Raw genomic sequence first — 16,579 nt, 5'->3', positions numbered from 1 at the left:
TGTCTTAAAGTAAATCTTGTGGCGGTGCGGAGCGCTCGCTCGGCTCGGCCAGCCCTGCCCAGCCCAGCCCTGCCCCGCGCCCCGCCGCTCCGCGCTCTCCGCCCCCGCTCCGCTCCCGCTCCGCGCCGTTCCGCGGCCCCGCGGCCGCTGCCCTCCCTCCCTCCCTCCTTCCCTCCCTCCCGCACTCACTCACTCACTCACTCACTCACTCACTCGCCCTCCCTCGCCGATTATCATATTCATCAGCGGCGGGGCTGCGCGCGTGTCCGTGTGTCCGTCTGTGTGCGCGTGTGCGGGGCGCCTGTGGGGTGTGCATGTGCGTGTCTTGCCTTTCTCCCTTTCTCCCGCTCCACCGGCAAAAAAAAAAAAAGAGGCTCGGTCTCGTCGCCGTTGCACGGAGTAAGTACCCGCTCCCTCTCCGCGCCCGCTCCGTCCCTCCCGGCTTTTTCGACTATTTTTATTTTTTATATATATATAATTAATTTGCACTTGCTTGCTCTGCTTTCAGTGGTCTGGGGGCGGGCGGGGAGAGGGGGGATGAAATCCCCAGCAAAAATACTGGTCACCGTTATCAAACCTGTGCTGCTTTTTCCAGGTGGGCAAAAAATTGCAATGACTTTATTAGCTGAGTAGTTTTAATTCCCTAGTAGCTCAGGCGGTCAGGATTTGTAAGCGCCGAGCCCGATGGAGCGCTCACCGTAGCCTGCCCAGGGCTGAAGAGTAAGTGACCTGCTCGTTGTTAGGGGACCCTGCCCCCTTCCCCCTCGCTCGCTCTCTGCCACCTCTTGTGGTTTTATTCTGTGGGCTGGAGGGCAGTTTTGCCGGGACGGAAGACCCAGCCGGTATTATTTGTCTTCTTTTTGTTGTTCTGAGCTTCCTCCTCCCCCCGCCGTCCCCGCCGAAGTTCCCCATCCCCTGCTTTAAACTCCTGCTCTAGTCCTCTGAGCCTCCTCTTTGTCTTGTTTATTATAGCTGCCTTTCTTTTTGTCTCTTCCAATTTGCTTGTCATTTGCATGTCGCTAGTTCTCCTTTCTAACCCGAACCGGGAAGGACAGGGACTTTTTATTCTTATTCTTATCTTTGCAATTACTTTTTCATTTCCAAGGGTGGGACGAGCTGTGGATTGTGGAAATGTATAGAAAACGGGATTTGAGTGGTAGGTAGCGAGCACATGAGAAGAGATCAAATGCGAGTCGCGGGATAAGAGCCTTGATCTGGGAAAAGATTAGGATTATTGGTACTTTATGTTTATTTGCTTGCTGTTTGTTTTTTCTTCGGGGGAGGGGGTGGATTTAATTTTTTTTTTTTTCCTAGCCCTTGATGGAGATCTTCCTTGGCTTTTCTCGTTTTCTGTTTATCGGCTAAGTGCCCCGGAGCACTTTTGCCATGTGTTAAATGCGCAGGAGGGGGCTGTGCTGGGGGGGTGGGGGATGCGCGGGGGGGGCGCGCAGGGCAGGGTTTGGGGTGAACAGCCCGGGATGGAGCGGGGCGGGGTGGGAGCGGAGGGACAGAGGTGGCACCAAAAAATGACAGGAGCGGGCGGCCCGACGGGCGGCCGGGGCACCGGCCATTCCGCGGGGCCGCCCTGGGATCCGCGCGGCTCGGAAGAAGGCGAGAAAGTTGCGCGTTTCCCCCCCTGCGCGGTCGCTTTGGAGCAGGTGCGCGGCGCTGCGCGCATGGACGGGGCGGCTCGCTGCGTGCGACGGGGAGATGGAGGGGGGCGAGGGGGATCTCGGCCACCGCCGCCTCTTCCCTGAGCCGCTAGGACGGGTGACAGGGTCAGCCCGGGGACGTGAGTCGATTAATTGGTGTCTGCGGCAGGTCTGTGCGCCCGAAAGGCGCGTCCGAGGTGGGATGGAGCTCTCGGAGGGGTCAGTGTCACGTACGTGCGCCCCGTCCACGGGAATAACAGATACGGAGGATATTAGCTTCATATCTTTGACAAAAGTAGGAGATGTCAGTCACGGGTGGCAGGGGAAACGGCTACAGACTAGAGGTGCCCTTGAATGTCCGGCAAAAGTGTCCGGGGCGAGGATTTGGAAATCCGTTAGTTTCTCCCAGGTCCCAAGTGCTCGTGGCGAATGCTGTGGTATTTCTCGCTGTGTGGCGAGTGTCACCCTAAAACCCTCATCCGGGCCTGGGGACAGGTAAGGGAGCACGTGGAAGTGCATCTGTGCATCCGTGGCCGTTTCTCCGTGGCAGAAAGGTCTGGTGTTGTCTAATGCAGGGTACAGAAAGACGGCTCTGTGACTGTGAGGTGTACAAACTCAGATTATTTGTCACTTCCATCATCTGTAGAGGTTTGCCAGTACACAGGATGAATTATATGGAGGCAGTTTCCTTACCCATAGATTTGCATGTGGCACGTACGCTTTATGTCGCCTTCTCACAGTTTTTCTGTGAGTTGCCATCAATCACGTAAAGTTTACGACTACTGAAGCTCGTTTTGCATTTATTTTATCTGCTTTTTGTCCAGGGCTTACCTTTAACGGCAGTATCACATACTGTGAAACATTTATTAATACTTAAGGGTACACAGAGTATCAACATTTCATGCGTTGATCTGTGAGAAAAAGTACAATGTATGTACTTTTTGCTAACAGCTCCCTATTAAATTATTCTGGAAAGTATGTTAGGTCCGCTGAATGGCACTGTCAGTATATACAGTTAACTTTCCTGCCAGTTGAACTCCAAGGCCTCTCAGTTTATATGATTTATCTTTTTTTTATGATGGGTTGGTAAATTAAGATAGTCGTAAAACTGGACACAATTTGAAATCGGAGTTTAAGGGCAGAATTGTAAATGCTGCATTATAGTCTCTAAATAATGATTTATTCTGTCTCAAAGTGCAGCCTAACTGCTAGATTAACTAATTCAAGATTTGTGATTTAACACTGTTGTGTAGCATGGAAAAAAAATATCTTTGAAAACTTGGGCTGAGTTCATAGTAGGAATCTTGCGAACATTTCAGTATTATCTCTGCACAGAGACCATGTGAGTTATTTTCTTCACGATTTGCGAAATAACAAGGACCAAACTGGCTTGAGAGGAGGAAAATTTTTCAGTTTTCTACCTTGAACAGCCTGATTTCTTTTCCTCATTCAAAGAATCTGTTTCCTCAGGCAGAGCTGAGCATGGATTCATGATGGAGGGCCCTGCATCTCCCAAAAATAAAGGCCTGAACTATTGAGATGCTGAATTCCTCCTGTTAGTGAGCTCTGTCAGTTCTCCCTGTAGTTCATGGGATTTGTGGATGTTTGGCATTCACAGGAATTGCTGAATACCTTGCTGGATTGGGCCCTGGGTATCACCACGTTCATAAAAGGAGGGTGGCTTCTTTCTTTGAGGCGAAAGAGCGGGTAGCATAATTTTGAAGTAAGTCAGGCTCTAATTTTTACTTCTTATGGAGAAAGCCTAATAAAATTGTTGCTGCTGCACGAATAGTTGCTCACAATTTCTGCCTTGTTTCAAATTCTTTTATTAGATGTCTCAGCTTAGAAAGTTAGATAACCCTTTATCCAAAGAAAACTTGTGTCAGAGCTGCATAAAAAGGTAGTACTTTCTCATTAGCTGCTGACGTGATTTTAGCACTGAACAGATCTATGGTGAATAGATGTCATCTGTTCTTTGGATTTTAGCTGTGGTTTTGTGAGTGAAATACTGTTGACTAGAATAATTTTCATCCTGTGCTTCGTGGCTGATTCTGGCAAAGCCATACCCTGTGTAGCGCTTGAGAGTGAAAGATCTAAGTATTTCTATTAGCAGAAGCGTGTTAAATTTCTTGTGTTATTGGCATAATGGGCTGACATGAAGCAGTCAGACGCTGGACCAAAGAAAGTAGTCGGCTTGTGAAAAGATAGGAACAATTTCAGCTCCATAAACTGATAGCTCCTTGAATTCATCCAAGAATATTCATCAAGTTTAGCACTTTGCTGCTGTGCATTTGATAGCTGTTTAGGTTAGGCTAGGGTTCCTCAGAGTAGCTGAGGAGGGTGAGTTTGAATTTACATCTACTTTGCATCTCGTAGATGTATGAATTAATCTCGGAGAAAATGATCAGCATCTTTGTGGATCAAGATGAGTTAACAGAAATTGATCTTTTTGTAATGAGTGAGGTTAAATACCTGACAGCATATTTCTTTCTAAAGACCCTTCTAGCTAAAGGTAACTGTTGGATATCTAGAATAATTAATCTGTTTCCAGTTAAAATGTCAATGCATATCAAATGGATATGAAATAAACTCATGTCTGTAGCTGTTGCGCTGTTAAGAGGTTATTCATAGCTACATTTTAAACATATATCCTGAAACAAAAGTTTTGAAAGTAAATTTGTAAATAAAATACTGCAAGCTATGTTTATGGATGGACTTAGGAAGTGCTGAGGCCCTTGGTATGATTTTTTAATTATGCGGGCATGGAAAATGTTCTGTTTCTGGGAAAGCCGCATCGTGCGAGTTGAGGCTTAAGATGTGGAGGGTAAATTTAACATAAACTACACTTGGCATTCGAGGAGTATCAAAAGTGACGTGAGAAGCAAATTTAACCTTCACAAATTTAAAACTGGGTAACTTGGAAAGAAATGATGCTTCTGAAGATTTCTACATAAGACTTGACAACCTAAGCTATTTTTCTGACTATAGACTTCTGGGTAGCTGTACAGAGACGTTAGGTGTACAAAATACGGTTTTGAGACAATATGCATCCAGGAGTACTGGAACTACGTAAAGGACTTAAACTTCCTAATTATTTCCACCCCCCCAAAGGGTTCCCTATTTAGCCAGTTCTAATCTAATCAGTATCAAAGACTGTCTTTGTGGCTGGGATTTTGCATCCTGCTGTACATGGCATTCAATTTCCCTTGAGGTGTGAAATGGTTTTGGTCCTCCGAGACTAAAATATTAACCAGCCGTTCAGTATTCATTGAGTTTTGTCAGGCTGAAGTAGAACTATTTCTTATATTTATGCCAAAAGGCAAGTAAGCCTTAAAGCTTGCAGTCTGTAGGCTCAGGATAACACTGGGACAAATAGGAGATGTTGCTTATACTCAGGTTAAGTGTACGATAACTCTGATGCTTTCAGCTTCCAGCAAGTGAAGGAGGAGGCATTGCTCCGGAGCACCTCCTGCCACCTGATTGCGGTGGGAAGAATGAGCAGGACAGCAGCTGCTGGTACGGGGGCTCAGGGAAAGGATAATGGACACTGGGGAGGAAGGATGCGTGGCAATGACCTTCCAACCTGGCACAGGACAGCCTATTTCCTGAGCTGCTGACTCAAGGGTACAGCAAGCCCTCCCCATGCGTGTCCTTGGTTGGGATTGGGCAAGAGAGAGAGAAACAGTGGTCAGGCACCTCAGATTTGCTGGGAAATGTGCAAAACTTGAAACCTGACATGAGATTTTTGGTGTGAGTCTGGATCTCAGTCAAGCATAGCTTAAATACAGCAAAGGAAGGAAAAGCATGAAGGTTTTTTTGTGGGGTTTTTTTTTTGGTTTTTTTTTGTTTGTTTTTTTGCTATTGGCAAATATTATCTTTACACAGAATGCCTTTGGAATATCTTATGTGCAGTAACCAAGAGGTCTTTCAGTTATCTTGCAATTAGTTTATATCACTTTGAAATGAACACCACTAGACTAAAAAGTCAGCCTTGACCCAGGTTTATTCCATGCCGGTATTGCCTGCTTCAAAACTCCAGTGGTGGCCACCCCTTTCCACCTCCCGAGGATGTGGCTGTTTATTTACAAAAACAACCTTTCTGAAAATCCGACTCCTCAGACTTTTCTTTAGATGAAGACCTAATTGTAAGAGCCTGGTTCTGCCCCCTGTAAAACTCAATTTGCATTAATTGAGGGAAAGCGGGAGATGGTCTTTTACGACACATACTGTCAGGCAGGGCCTGATCCTACCTCTCATATGTAACAGGAATTTGGTATGCCTGAACTCCAGGGGAGTCGATTGCAGGGTGGGATGCTACTGGTGTGCAGGTGGTAGAATTGGGCCCCTGAAACAAAAGTGTTACTTTATTATTATTGTGAGGTAGCCAAACTTCACTTGCTTAGTCTGCTTCTTGATAAGTAATAGTCTCTGAAGGCAGCATCCTGATAACAGGGTTAGTCTCTGAATTCCCCATTTGAATTAATGACACATTTTTTTTTTTAATTTTTTATCATACTTTACTTTCCTGTATGTAAGGAGCTGGTAATGTAAACAAACATCATGTCCCTAGCATAACTGTCTCTTGACACCAGATCTCTGAAAATTCTTTTAGTACATCCAGAATACGTGGGCAAAAGCTGCAAAATAAACAAAATGTTTATAAGTATTAAGAGCTCTTTTCTTTTTTTTTTTCTTTCCACCCTGGTTGCAAACTAAGCACTGACTACTGTCTTGATTTTACAGATTACTTCATGCTGAAATTATGCCTATTTGCATGGATAGTCATTCTTTAAAACTAGCCACAGATGCAGTCCTAGGGAGCACGTAGATGTTTTTACAGGTGAACCGAAAGAGATGGGAGCAATTCCAAAAAGTCTGCATGCTGCCTTTGGCAATATACCCTGTTATTGTGAAGATTGTGCTCTGTTAAGCAAATGTAAAGTTTAATATTAGATAAGCATGGCACGAAAAATATTTTAATTTTCCTCAGTGCTAAATTTTAAGAAACAGGAAGGAGCATCTAATGCTTTTTGTGCAGTGTGAGTTTAGCATCACTAGTTAATAAGTCACAAATTATGTCAAGAGCCTTTTACAAAATGCAAGGAAGTGTGTTATCTTTTTATGCTGTGTTCCTGGGAAACAATGAGAGTTCATATAAAGAGAAGGTATCTTCCTTTCTCACACAGCTGATTGATGTTATTTCTTTCATCTTTCCATATTTTTTCTCATCTTTTCTGCATGTCACAGGAAATAAGGTTCTGTGTATTCAAAATATTACATGTAAGAAGGGCTTCACCGGGCATTTGAGATACAGTTCTTGGAGATTTTTCTAAAGCAGAAAGATGTGACACTGAACATGCCTCATTTCTGCTATGCAGAAGAATTAATGCCATGTATTTTGGTGTACAAAATCCAAAATCTTCAGCTTTTGGTAGCGGGGCTTGGAGAGTATAAGTTATGAAAAAGGAAGGTATGTGTGGGGAATTCAAAACACTGTCATGGCTAGTTCACTGGTACATATGAGGCTGTGTTAATGAACTACATTTTGGCCTTTATTTGATCACATCTCTGTAAATATTATATTCCTGATAATAAAATATTTTAATGCATTTTTGCTTTGCTGAATAAACGTTTCCCTAATGATTTAAGAGAGGGCTTTTTTTTCCGCCAATGTAAGCCTAAATGCATGTATGATTTCTTTGCCTTTCACATACACATGTACGGTCTTACCTACAATTAAGTGAAAGTTGTTGTTTTGACCTTTGAATGTTTATTTACTAGTTTTATCTCTCTTTAAAAAGCAAAACTACAATTATGGTTTTTACATCGCAATTGAATTTTTTTAATCCAAATTTTATACAATGTCTTGTTTTAACAATAAATCTTAAATAAGGAGTACTTTCATCTTATTTTGTAACATGTATCTCAATGCCCTAAATTTAATCAATTGGTTGTCAGAGGCTGTGTTCTTCTAATCTACTCTTTCTTCTGAAGATAAACAGTATCATTTTAGGCATTTGTGCAAGAGAATCATATTACTGGTGCTTAAGCAGTTTTTGCTTTTTTAAATCTTAATCCATCTTAAACCAGTGGAGCAGAAATATTTAAAAATGTTTCATTTCAAGCAGAGTGCATAATAAATTGCAATAATTGTAATGTGCCATAAATCCCAGAGCCTATGCATTTTGCATTTTATTCAGGATTGAGGTCAGGAAATTTGGAGAAATTTAAAGAAAATGATTCATCAGTCCTTTTGTTCTGTTGGCCAGGGTCCCAGGATTCTTGAGCTGAGCCCAGCTGACAAGCTTTTGAAGATGGCACAATAACAGTCCAGTGATGCCTGACCATGACAGCACAGCCCTCTTAAGCAGGCAGACCAAGAGAAGAAGAGTTGACATTGGAGTGAAAAGGACGGTAGGGACAGCATCTGCATTTTTTGCAAAGGCAAGAGCAACGTTTTTTAGTGCCATGAATCCCCAAGGTTCAGAGCAGGATGTCGAATATTCAGTGGTGCAGCATGCAGATGGGGAAAAGTCAAATGTACTCCGCAAGCTGCTGAAGAGGGCGAACTCATATGAAGATGCCATGATGCCTTTTCCAGGAGCAACCATAATTTCCCAGCTGTTGAAAAATAACATGAACAAAAATGGTGGCACGGAGCCCAGTTTCCAAGCCAGCGGTCTCTCTAGTACAGGCTCAGAAGTACATCAGGAGGATGTATGCAGCAACTCTTCAAGAGACAGCCCCCAAGAGTGTCTTTCCCCTTTTGGCAGGCCGACTATGAGCCAGTTTGATGTGGATCGGTTATGTGACGAGCACCTGAGAGCTAAACGCGCCCGGGTTGAGAATATAATTCGGGGTATGAGCCATTCCCCCAGTGTGGCATTAAGGGGCAATGAAAATGAAAGAGAAATAGCTCCGCAGTCCGTGAGTCCCCGAGAAAGTTACAGAGAAAACAAACGCAAGCAAAAGCTGCCGCAACAGCAGCAGCAGAGTTTCCAGCAGCTGGTTTCAGCGAGGAAAGAGCAAAAGCGAGAGGAGCGCAGACAGCTGAAGCAGCAGCTGGAGGACATGCAGAAGCAGCTGCGCCAGCTGCAGGAGAAGTTCTACCAGATCTACGACAGCACTGACTCTGAAAATGATGAAGATGGCAACCTGTCTGAAGACAGCATGCGCTCTGAAACCATGGATGGAAGGGCCGGTGACTCTGTCAGCAGGTCGGACAATGAAATGTGTGAGCTGGACCCAGGACAGTTCATTGACAGGGCACGGGCCCTCATCCGGGAGCAGGAGATTGCGGAGAACAAGCCGAAAAGAGAAGGTCCCAAGGAGAAGGAGCAAGGGACGAATGCCTTCCACCCCGAAGGCAAACATTTGGCTGAAACATTGAAGCAGGAGCTGAACACTGCCATGTCGCAAGTTGTGGACACGGTGGTCAAAGTTTTTTCATCCAAGCCCTCCCGCCAGCTTCCTCAGGTCTTCCCACCTCTCCAGATCCCACAGGCGAGGTTTGCCGTCAACGGGGAGAACCACAACTTCCACACGGCCAACCAGCGCCTGCAGTGCTTTGGGGACGTCATCATTCCCAACCCCCTTGACACCTTCGGCAGTGTCCCCATGCCCAGTGCCACTGACCAAACTGAGGCACTGCCCCTAGTTGTCCGCAAAAACTCCTCCGACCAATCCGCCTCAGCCCCTCCGGCTGGTGGCCACCATGCCTCTCTGCATCAGTCCCCGCTCTCAGCCACCGCTGGCTTCTCCACCTCGTCCTTCCGTCACCCCTTCCCACTGCCCCTCATGGCCTACCCCTTCCAGAGCCCCCTGGGTGCCCCATCGGCCTCCTTTCCGGGGAAAGAGCGTGCTTCTCCTGAATCCCTTGACCTCACCCGGGAGACCACCAGCCTGAGGACCAAGATGTCATCACACCACATGAATCACCACCCCTGCTCACCGGCCCACCCTCCCAGCGCTGCCGAGGGACTCTCCTTGTCCCTCATAAAGTCTGAGTGCGGCGACCTTCAAGACATGTCTGAAATCTCGCCCTACTCGGGAAATGCAATATCCTTTTTGAAAGATGAGTGATAACCTGGCAGTGGCCAGTGGGGGAGGACGAGGGGCCATGCCTGCACCCCAGTGCTTCCCCCTAGCCACTGCAGGAGCCAGGCGCTTGTCGGGGAGTTGAGAAGGGGGCTTGATGGGGCCAAATAAAATGCCAAGTGTTGGCTGATGGTGCTCCTTCACCAACAGTGTTCACATAAAATAGCCACCTGCCCTCCCCAAGCCTTTAGACCATCCTGTAGGGTCAGAAACTGAGCCAGGCCCCCAACCTGGGTGTTGGTGGGTTTCCCTGGGCTGGCAGGTCTTTCCCCAGGCAGGCAGGTGATTAAGGGGGCATCACCATCAGCCAGAACATATTCTGCCTCCATTCCCTCCCCTGCCAGGCCAGCACACAACCTGCATTAGTGGTGGTGTCGCTGGGACTCACAAAGAGCCGTAGTCTGGTCATCATAAGCCTTCAGCTTTTAAGCCCATAAGGGAAATGAAGCACAAAAGACACAGGTACTGATATATTCAGGCTGCATCAAGTTCTTTTCCCCCACCCAGAGGTCTGTTCCTCAGCCCTTGTGCAGCTGCCTGCTATGCATGATTAACCTCTGTTCAGCCATACACAAAAATCTTTTGTCCTAACATACACAAAGCAAATTATTTTGGAAAGCTAAAGAGAACAATTAAATATAAAACTTCAGCTGTATTAAATTTATAGGACACTTACCCTGCTTGACAAAAAAAAAAGATGGTAATAAAATCTCTCATTTTAGCTCAATAGCAGGCTCTTTAGGGGCAAAAATACATCTCTGGCTTTATTTAGGCATATCCAGACATAGTCATGATTTTTTTTTTTTTCCCTGGAAACTAGTACTAAGTTTCTGGGTTTTTTTATTTATTCTTTTTTTATCAATAACACCTCCCACTCTTTGCATCTTTTCCCCTAATGTGCATTTCGGTCAAAAGATTTTTCTTCCAAGTGCAATTGTATGAAAAGTGAATAAAATAACTACGTTTGCCTATTGCTAGAATTGTTTATCCCAGCTCAAAAATCCCAGCCGAAGGCAACAGTACAAGCACAGAGCCTTAGACATAGCTAATTTTCTTGCCCAGCTGAAGAAAATGATTGTAACAAAGTAACTCTGCCCCTCCCTGACTAAAGGTAGTGATGCTGCGGAACTTTTCCCCTTTCCACAGGTATGGTGTGAAGGCTGATGCATAAGGCTGGGCCCCATCCCTGGATATCTTCTAGGTGATTAATAACTCTGGTGATTTTAGATAAATTTACCATATTTTTTCTAGATGTGTTAAATCCTCAGGAGTGTGCTGTCAGGGCTCAAGACCCACTGGTTACCTGGACTTCCCATCCCTCCCATGACAGCTGGCACCACTGGGACAAAGGCAGGTGCAGCAGGTCCAGAGTCCATCACCACCAGTCTTTGAACTAACTTAGGTTAAAACTCAGTCAAGTATTGCTGCTATCTGACGTGCATGAACAGTCCCATTTCTTCAGGGGGAAGGATTCCTGGTTTGAAAGTACCTTCCTTAGCTGTTTGTGTTTTAAAGACCCAGCTGGTAATGGACATGATGTCTGAGGACTGAAAGAGGATCTCTCTGCTGCATAGGTAGCAGGGAAATCTTCACCTCACCATATACGTTGTATGGCAAAACAGAGGAATCGGTCTAACACCAGCATAACTCTCAGCTACTGCCGTTTACTTTTGGACATACAAACTGATAAACTTTCTTGCATATTGAAATGCAAGCTGCAATGCTTGGAAAGCAGGCCTGAGGTCACAGGAGTGGCAGCTGAGGGCAAGACTCAGGCCAGAGCAATTAAGTAATTTCTGCCAAACAGTACAGCAGCATACTGATTGTTTTTGTATAAAAATAGTTCTCCTATCCTAAGAGAGGAGTGATCAGAAGTTAAAAATGCCCAGCGTGTAAACTAGGAGTAGTTTTAGGACTGCATGTGACTCTCTTCACCCATGGAGCATCTCAACCTTGCCTCTGCTGTTTCTCCACCTTTCTCCTGCTCATTCCCACTGGCAGTCGCTAATGGAGCTTGTTGCTTCTGCAAAAACAGGGGTGTGAGGTCCCCCCACCACACTGAAGCTTAGCCAGGGGAAGTTCCAAGTGCTACAGTGATTCCTTTTCTCCTTTTTTGTCTGTCTGCCTACCATTGTGAAAGCAGTTTTGACTTTCCCACCTTGACGTTATTGCAGGGTGCAGTCTGACCTGGGTTTCGATACAGACCTTTTGGGACAAACAGATTTATTAAATAGCACTTCTACACAATATGTACGTTGGTTATACAGCTCAGCTGTGGGGAATGGGTGTTTTTTTCTAGCAGCCATGTATTTGTCTAGGTACCTTACAGTTTCCAGGGAAAGGCACAGTATGGAGGTTTGTGTGTTTGTGGATAAGTCTGTTCTGGCACTTTTGTTTTACATGGTTGAGTGTGCACATATAAGGAATATATTTCTTGAGAGAAATAGGTCTTTCTTCCCTGCAGAAAGCAACATCTGTTTTCCTGGACAATACAGCCAGGATGAGAACATAAGACTAGCAGATAACAGCCAAGTTCAGGTTTTAGTAGCACGCTAAAACACTGAACTAGCCTGAGGTTTGTTTTTTGGGGTTTTGTTCCTTTTTTTTTTAAGCAATGCATGTAAAATGTATCTGATCGTTCTTTGCTGAATTGCAGAAGGAAATGGTTAATGTTTGCTTATGTTGCTAAACAAGATAAGATACACCTGCACCGTGAATTCCCTTCTTGGTCACGAATGCAGTCTGTATCTTTGCAAACTAATCTGTTTAATCAAATATTAAGTTTTATTCAAATTCCCAAAGAATTTGGGACAGACGGCAAATTGTTTTTCTGCATGGTCTTCCTTTGTCATGCATCCTCTTTGCATCTTAAGAAAAATAGCCTTGTTCAGACCCAGAATATTTGCATAGATCAAAATTGAAGCACAACAGTATTTTGTATGCTATTAAGACATCTGTAAAGGTGAAGAAGTTTAGTGTGCTCTCCCTGACAGGAGGGCTTTAAAATATTAGTAAAACTTTCTACAATTTATTTATTTATTTTTAAACAGAATTCCAGTCCAACTGGAATGAGTTTCATGGTCCCAGTGTGTGAAAGCTATAATTAGTGAATTACAACATTTTGAAATGAGGAGTTATTAAATCTGACTAGAATTAAACTAATTAAACTTTAAAAAAAAAAGAGTGATTTTACAGCAAGCTGGATAACTCTGTGCTATTGATAACACCTGGATGATGAATGAATGCTTTCCAGCCAGCCTGTTCTTTGGAGGGTCTTGAAGATGCTGTGATATACAGCTCTTTGGAGCTTTGTTGATCAGAAAAACCTGAGGGGTAACTTAAGGAGCAGCTTGGCTTTGCTAATGCTGATTTTTTACCTGATACAGCCTATTCTTACCTCTTTTCCTGCAGTTCAATACATATGCGGGCTCAAAAAGCCTGTTAGAGCATTTGTGGAAGCTCAGGCTGAGAGTAACAGGAGTGAAAGATTATCTCCACTAAAAAATATTTTTGCCAAAGAGGAGCGTTACCTGGGAGGATTGAAGTGCAAATGAGTCAAACGCTGTGCAAGGCTACCCCTGCGCTTCTCCAGCTGAAACACACAAGAGCGTGTATATGTTTCATTCCCGGTTTTTCACTTCCTATTTCTAAGCGTTTTGCCTTTTTGCTGCTGCTGCTGCTGCGTTGGGTGAGGCTACATTGCACTGTGTAAACGCACAATGCTGAGACTCTCAGGTTGTTTGAACACCGCTTTAGGTTCAGCTGCAGTACACTGTTCCTCTGATCTTTTATGTTCCTGAGCAGATGTCTTTCATTAATTTATGGATTTATCATCTTTTCTTTCTCTCCTTTTTTTTTTTTTTTTCTTTTTTACACCTGGCAGCTGGCTCAAGTTTCAGCAGTTATTGTCTATTTTGCATTACCCATAGAATTGAATGTCATCTGTCTTCACAAAGCTATAGCTAAGAGAATTGAGGCAAGCCACACGAGCTGCTGGGACAGGGCTTGTTTGCGTTCCATTCGGCACCCCTCCTCCCTTTACCTCCTTAATATTTATTTGTGCTCGTTTTCTTTCCTGGCCTTGAATGGGGCTTAGCTCGTGTTCGGTACAGCTGTATGTTTACTGAATCTATTTCATCATGAGTCATTGTGCGTGTGTAAGTATCCTGGAAACAGCTAGTGCTTTCTTGGAAGAACAGTTGCTTTTCAGCCCAAGCACTTAAAAAGGAAATTAAGCAATTGGTCAGTTCAGTTTTTTCTGAAATAGCAATGGGTTATCTAATTCTTAGCTCTTAAGTCTGTCATTAACTATTTTTTCAAGATTATTACAGATTGCATATTTTATCACAGAAAAGTGTTAACCTTAGGATCAAGATATAAAGATTTGTTGCATACTTGATATCACTTTAAGGCTACTAAGTGCTTAAGAACAAGTATAATTTTAATAAAAATGGATTTCTGAGAATCTGAGTCTCAGAACATCTTTTAATACATGTTTCATTCAAAATCAATATCCTCTGGCATTAGAGCAGAGAATATTTAAAATTTGTAAATGCTGAAGGAATCCAAATGCTTAGACAACTGTCTAATATGCTTAAATCCAGCAAATATAAGAGCGTTTTTTGAAAGTTTAAGTTCATCTTTGAGCTTGCACTGAAAGAGAATATACACCAAACATGATATTAACATGTTGTCAGCGTCAGAGGAATTGCAAATTAAGGAGACTTAGGACTTTTTTTTTTTCTTCTAGTTACTGGAATGCCCCTTTGGACCCCCACTTTCCTGAAAGGATCGTATAAAATGCATTTCTGGCATAGAAGTTTTGATTTGTCTAAAACTCTTATCACTAAGCAATAGGTGACAGCTTGCTACTATTATTTCACTTACGTATTTTGACAGATGGCACTGCAGAGTGTAATGCTCTTTTAGACTTCTCTATCAGTCTAATGGAGGTAACTGGAGGTTCTTTCAACTCTTCTCTTGGCACAAGAAGTATGTCAGTCATAAATTATCTTCTTTGTAATCATTAAGCATCTAAAACAAAATGCAAGTTCAGCTGAGCCGTTTTCCATGTGCTTCCAGATAATAAGAGGTTTTTAAACTAACATTGTTGATGACTTTTTTTTTTGTTTTTTAAATGCTACATTATCTAAAAGTGAATCTTTTAACTGAAATAAAAGGAGATGGTTTCAGTAGATTTCATGAATTGGAGAAAAAGGAATACTGCTGAAAAAAATCTAGCTAATCATCAGTAGCCTGATGATAAAAATTAGTCTGGATTTCCAATCTCGAGGACTGGAATGAGATGTTCTGTGCTGATATGCGCCCAGCCATAAGGTGGAAGAGGCACCTTGGCTTCAGTTCATCTGACAACTTGGTTGACCTTCCCCCCACCATAAGGTGTGAAACGAGTGAAATTTTCAACAATTGTTTTTAGGAGAAACAGTCCCAGAGAAGCTTCTGGGAAGAACCCTTAATTGACCTTGTGGGGGTCACATTGATTTTCTCCACGTGCATCTTCATTTCTGATAAATTATAAAGCCATTAATTTGCTGAGGAAATGGCAGGGCCAGCCTGCGGCACAGATGTGACCAGACCTAGCACACAGTACACAAAAGAGAGCCAAGAAGCTGAGAGGAAAATCAGCAAGCCAAGATGGCTATGGTTAGCTTCACATTCCCTTGGGAACTCTTTTAGTTGCTTCTGTTTACAAATCTAAAAGGTAATGATGTTTCTAGGATAAATAGGCTGCCTTATAGGGTAAGTGGCCATTTATTGATCTTCTAACCCACATTTATTGATTGGTTAGCCCCAAATACAGCTTTGTTCTCTGAGGAGTTAACTGTGTAAATCAGGATGCGACAAGTTTCGGGGGGGGGGCAGGGCAGAGATTGAGTAGTAGAGGGGCTTTGCCTATTACAAATTTCACTTGGATTTGCAAGGTGGTCACTGGAGCAAAGTAACAGCCAGATTAGAGAGAGTTACTCAAGATACTAAAATTTATCGACACAAATTAAACAGTTTAGATGTACTGCCTGTATAAAACATCACTCAAAATGATAAAGGAGCTCTGACTATTTCGCATACATTAGCTTTATTTTGTGCAAGTTGCACAACACTGGAAGAAAAAGAAACTTTAGCTGGAATTGCAAAAGAAGCAGAAAAGCGTCTGATAAGTTTTCTGCGGCACATGCTTCATACATTTGTTTCCTTAGCAACAAGTGAACATTCATACGGTACACAAGCCGTAAACTTGCAAGATTCCCGAGTGTCAGCAGCCAGACTGATAGAAAATACAGAGTTAGATATCCTCACATCCCTCATTTAGCCATTTTACAGAAAATTTCAGTGCAGCAATTTAAATGTTAATTTTCTCTCCTGTAGTCGGGGGGAACTGTGGAGTGTTTAAGGGGGCACTTTGCTAGCTCTGTATGTTCAGAAACAGCTTTCTCAAGAACAGCATTTTCCTTTACTAACTCAATCCTACATGCAGGAAGGCTTGTCACCGAATCACTTGAAAAAGGCCAAGCTCATGTTCTTTTACACCCGGTACCCAAGTTCCAATATGCTGAAAACCTACTTCTCAGACGTAAAGGTAAGCAAATCTCTTATGCCTCTCCTTACTGCATGCTGTATTTGCTCCTGAAATGGTATCATATTATCATATTAGAGAATAATAATGTTTCTGGGTACACAAAGGTTACAGCTGTCTTTATTCACTTGTTCTTCCTGGTGAGGTGGACCCTGCTTGCAGTTAGATGAAGAAAAGGGATATTTTTAGTTTAAAAATAAAAAGTCATTGAAATCTTAGAGGAAACTAAGAATAATTA

At 43.4% G+C, this 16,579-nt stretch overlaps 1 protein-coding gene across 3 annotated transcripts in view; it reads left to right on the top strand.

Moving 5' to 3' along the window:
- The first annotated feature begins 218 nt into the window (after positions 1-218).
- Positions 219-16,579, top strand: part of PROX1 (prospero homeobox 1) — a 47,780-nt gene continuing 31,419 nt past the window's right edge. For 2 of the 3 annotated variants that reach the window (XM_069852815.1, XM_069852813.1), the window contains exons 1-3: positions 219-399; positions 7,922-9,712; positions 16,239-16,344. In XM_069852815.1, coding sequence (XP_069708916.1) covers positions 7,989-9,712; positions 16,239-16,344 — 1,830 coding nt within the window. In that variant the 5' untranslated portion in view covers positions 219-399; positions 7,922-7,988. Of the gene's footprint in view, positions 400-603; positions 721-7,921; positions 9,713-16,238; positions 16,345-16,579 lie in introns of those variants that run through there. The other variant, XM_069852814.1, reaches the window with a different exon arrangement.

Source organism: Phaenicophaeus curvirostris, chromosome 2, assembly GCF_032191515.1.
Source record: "Phaenicophaeus curvirostris isolate KB17595 chromosome 2, BPBGC_Pcur_1.0, whole genome shotgun sequence".
Classification (NCBI taxonomy): domain Eukaryota; kingdom Metazoa; phylum Chordata; class Aves; order Cuculiformes; family Cuculidae; genus Phaenicophaeus; species Phaenicophaeus curvirostris.
Note: the sequence above shows the minus strand (reverse complement) of the source record. Positions and strands in the feature narration are given on the sequence as shown.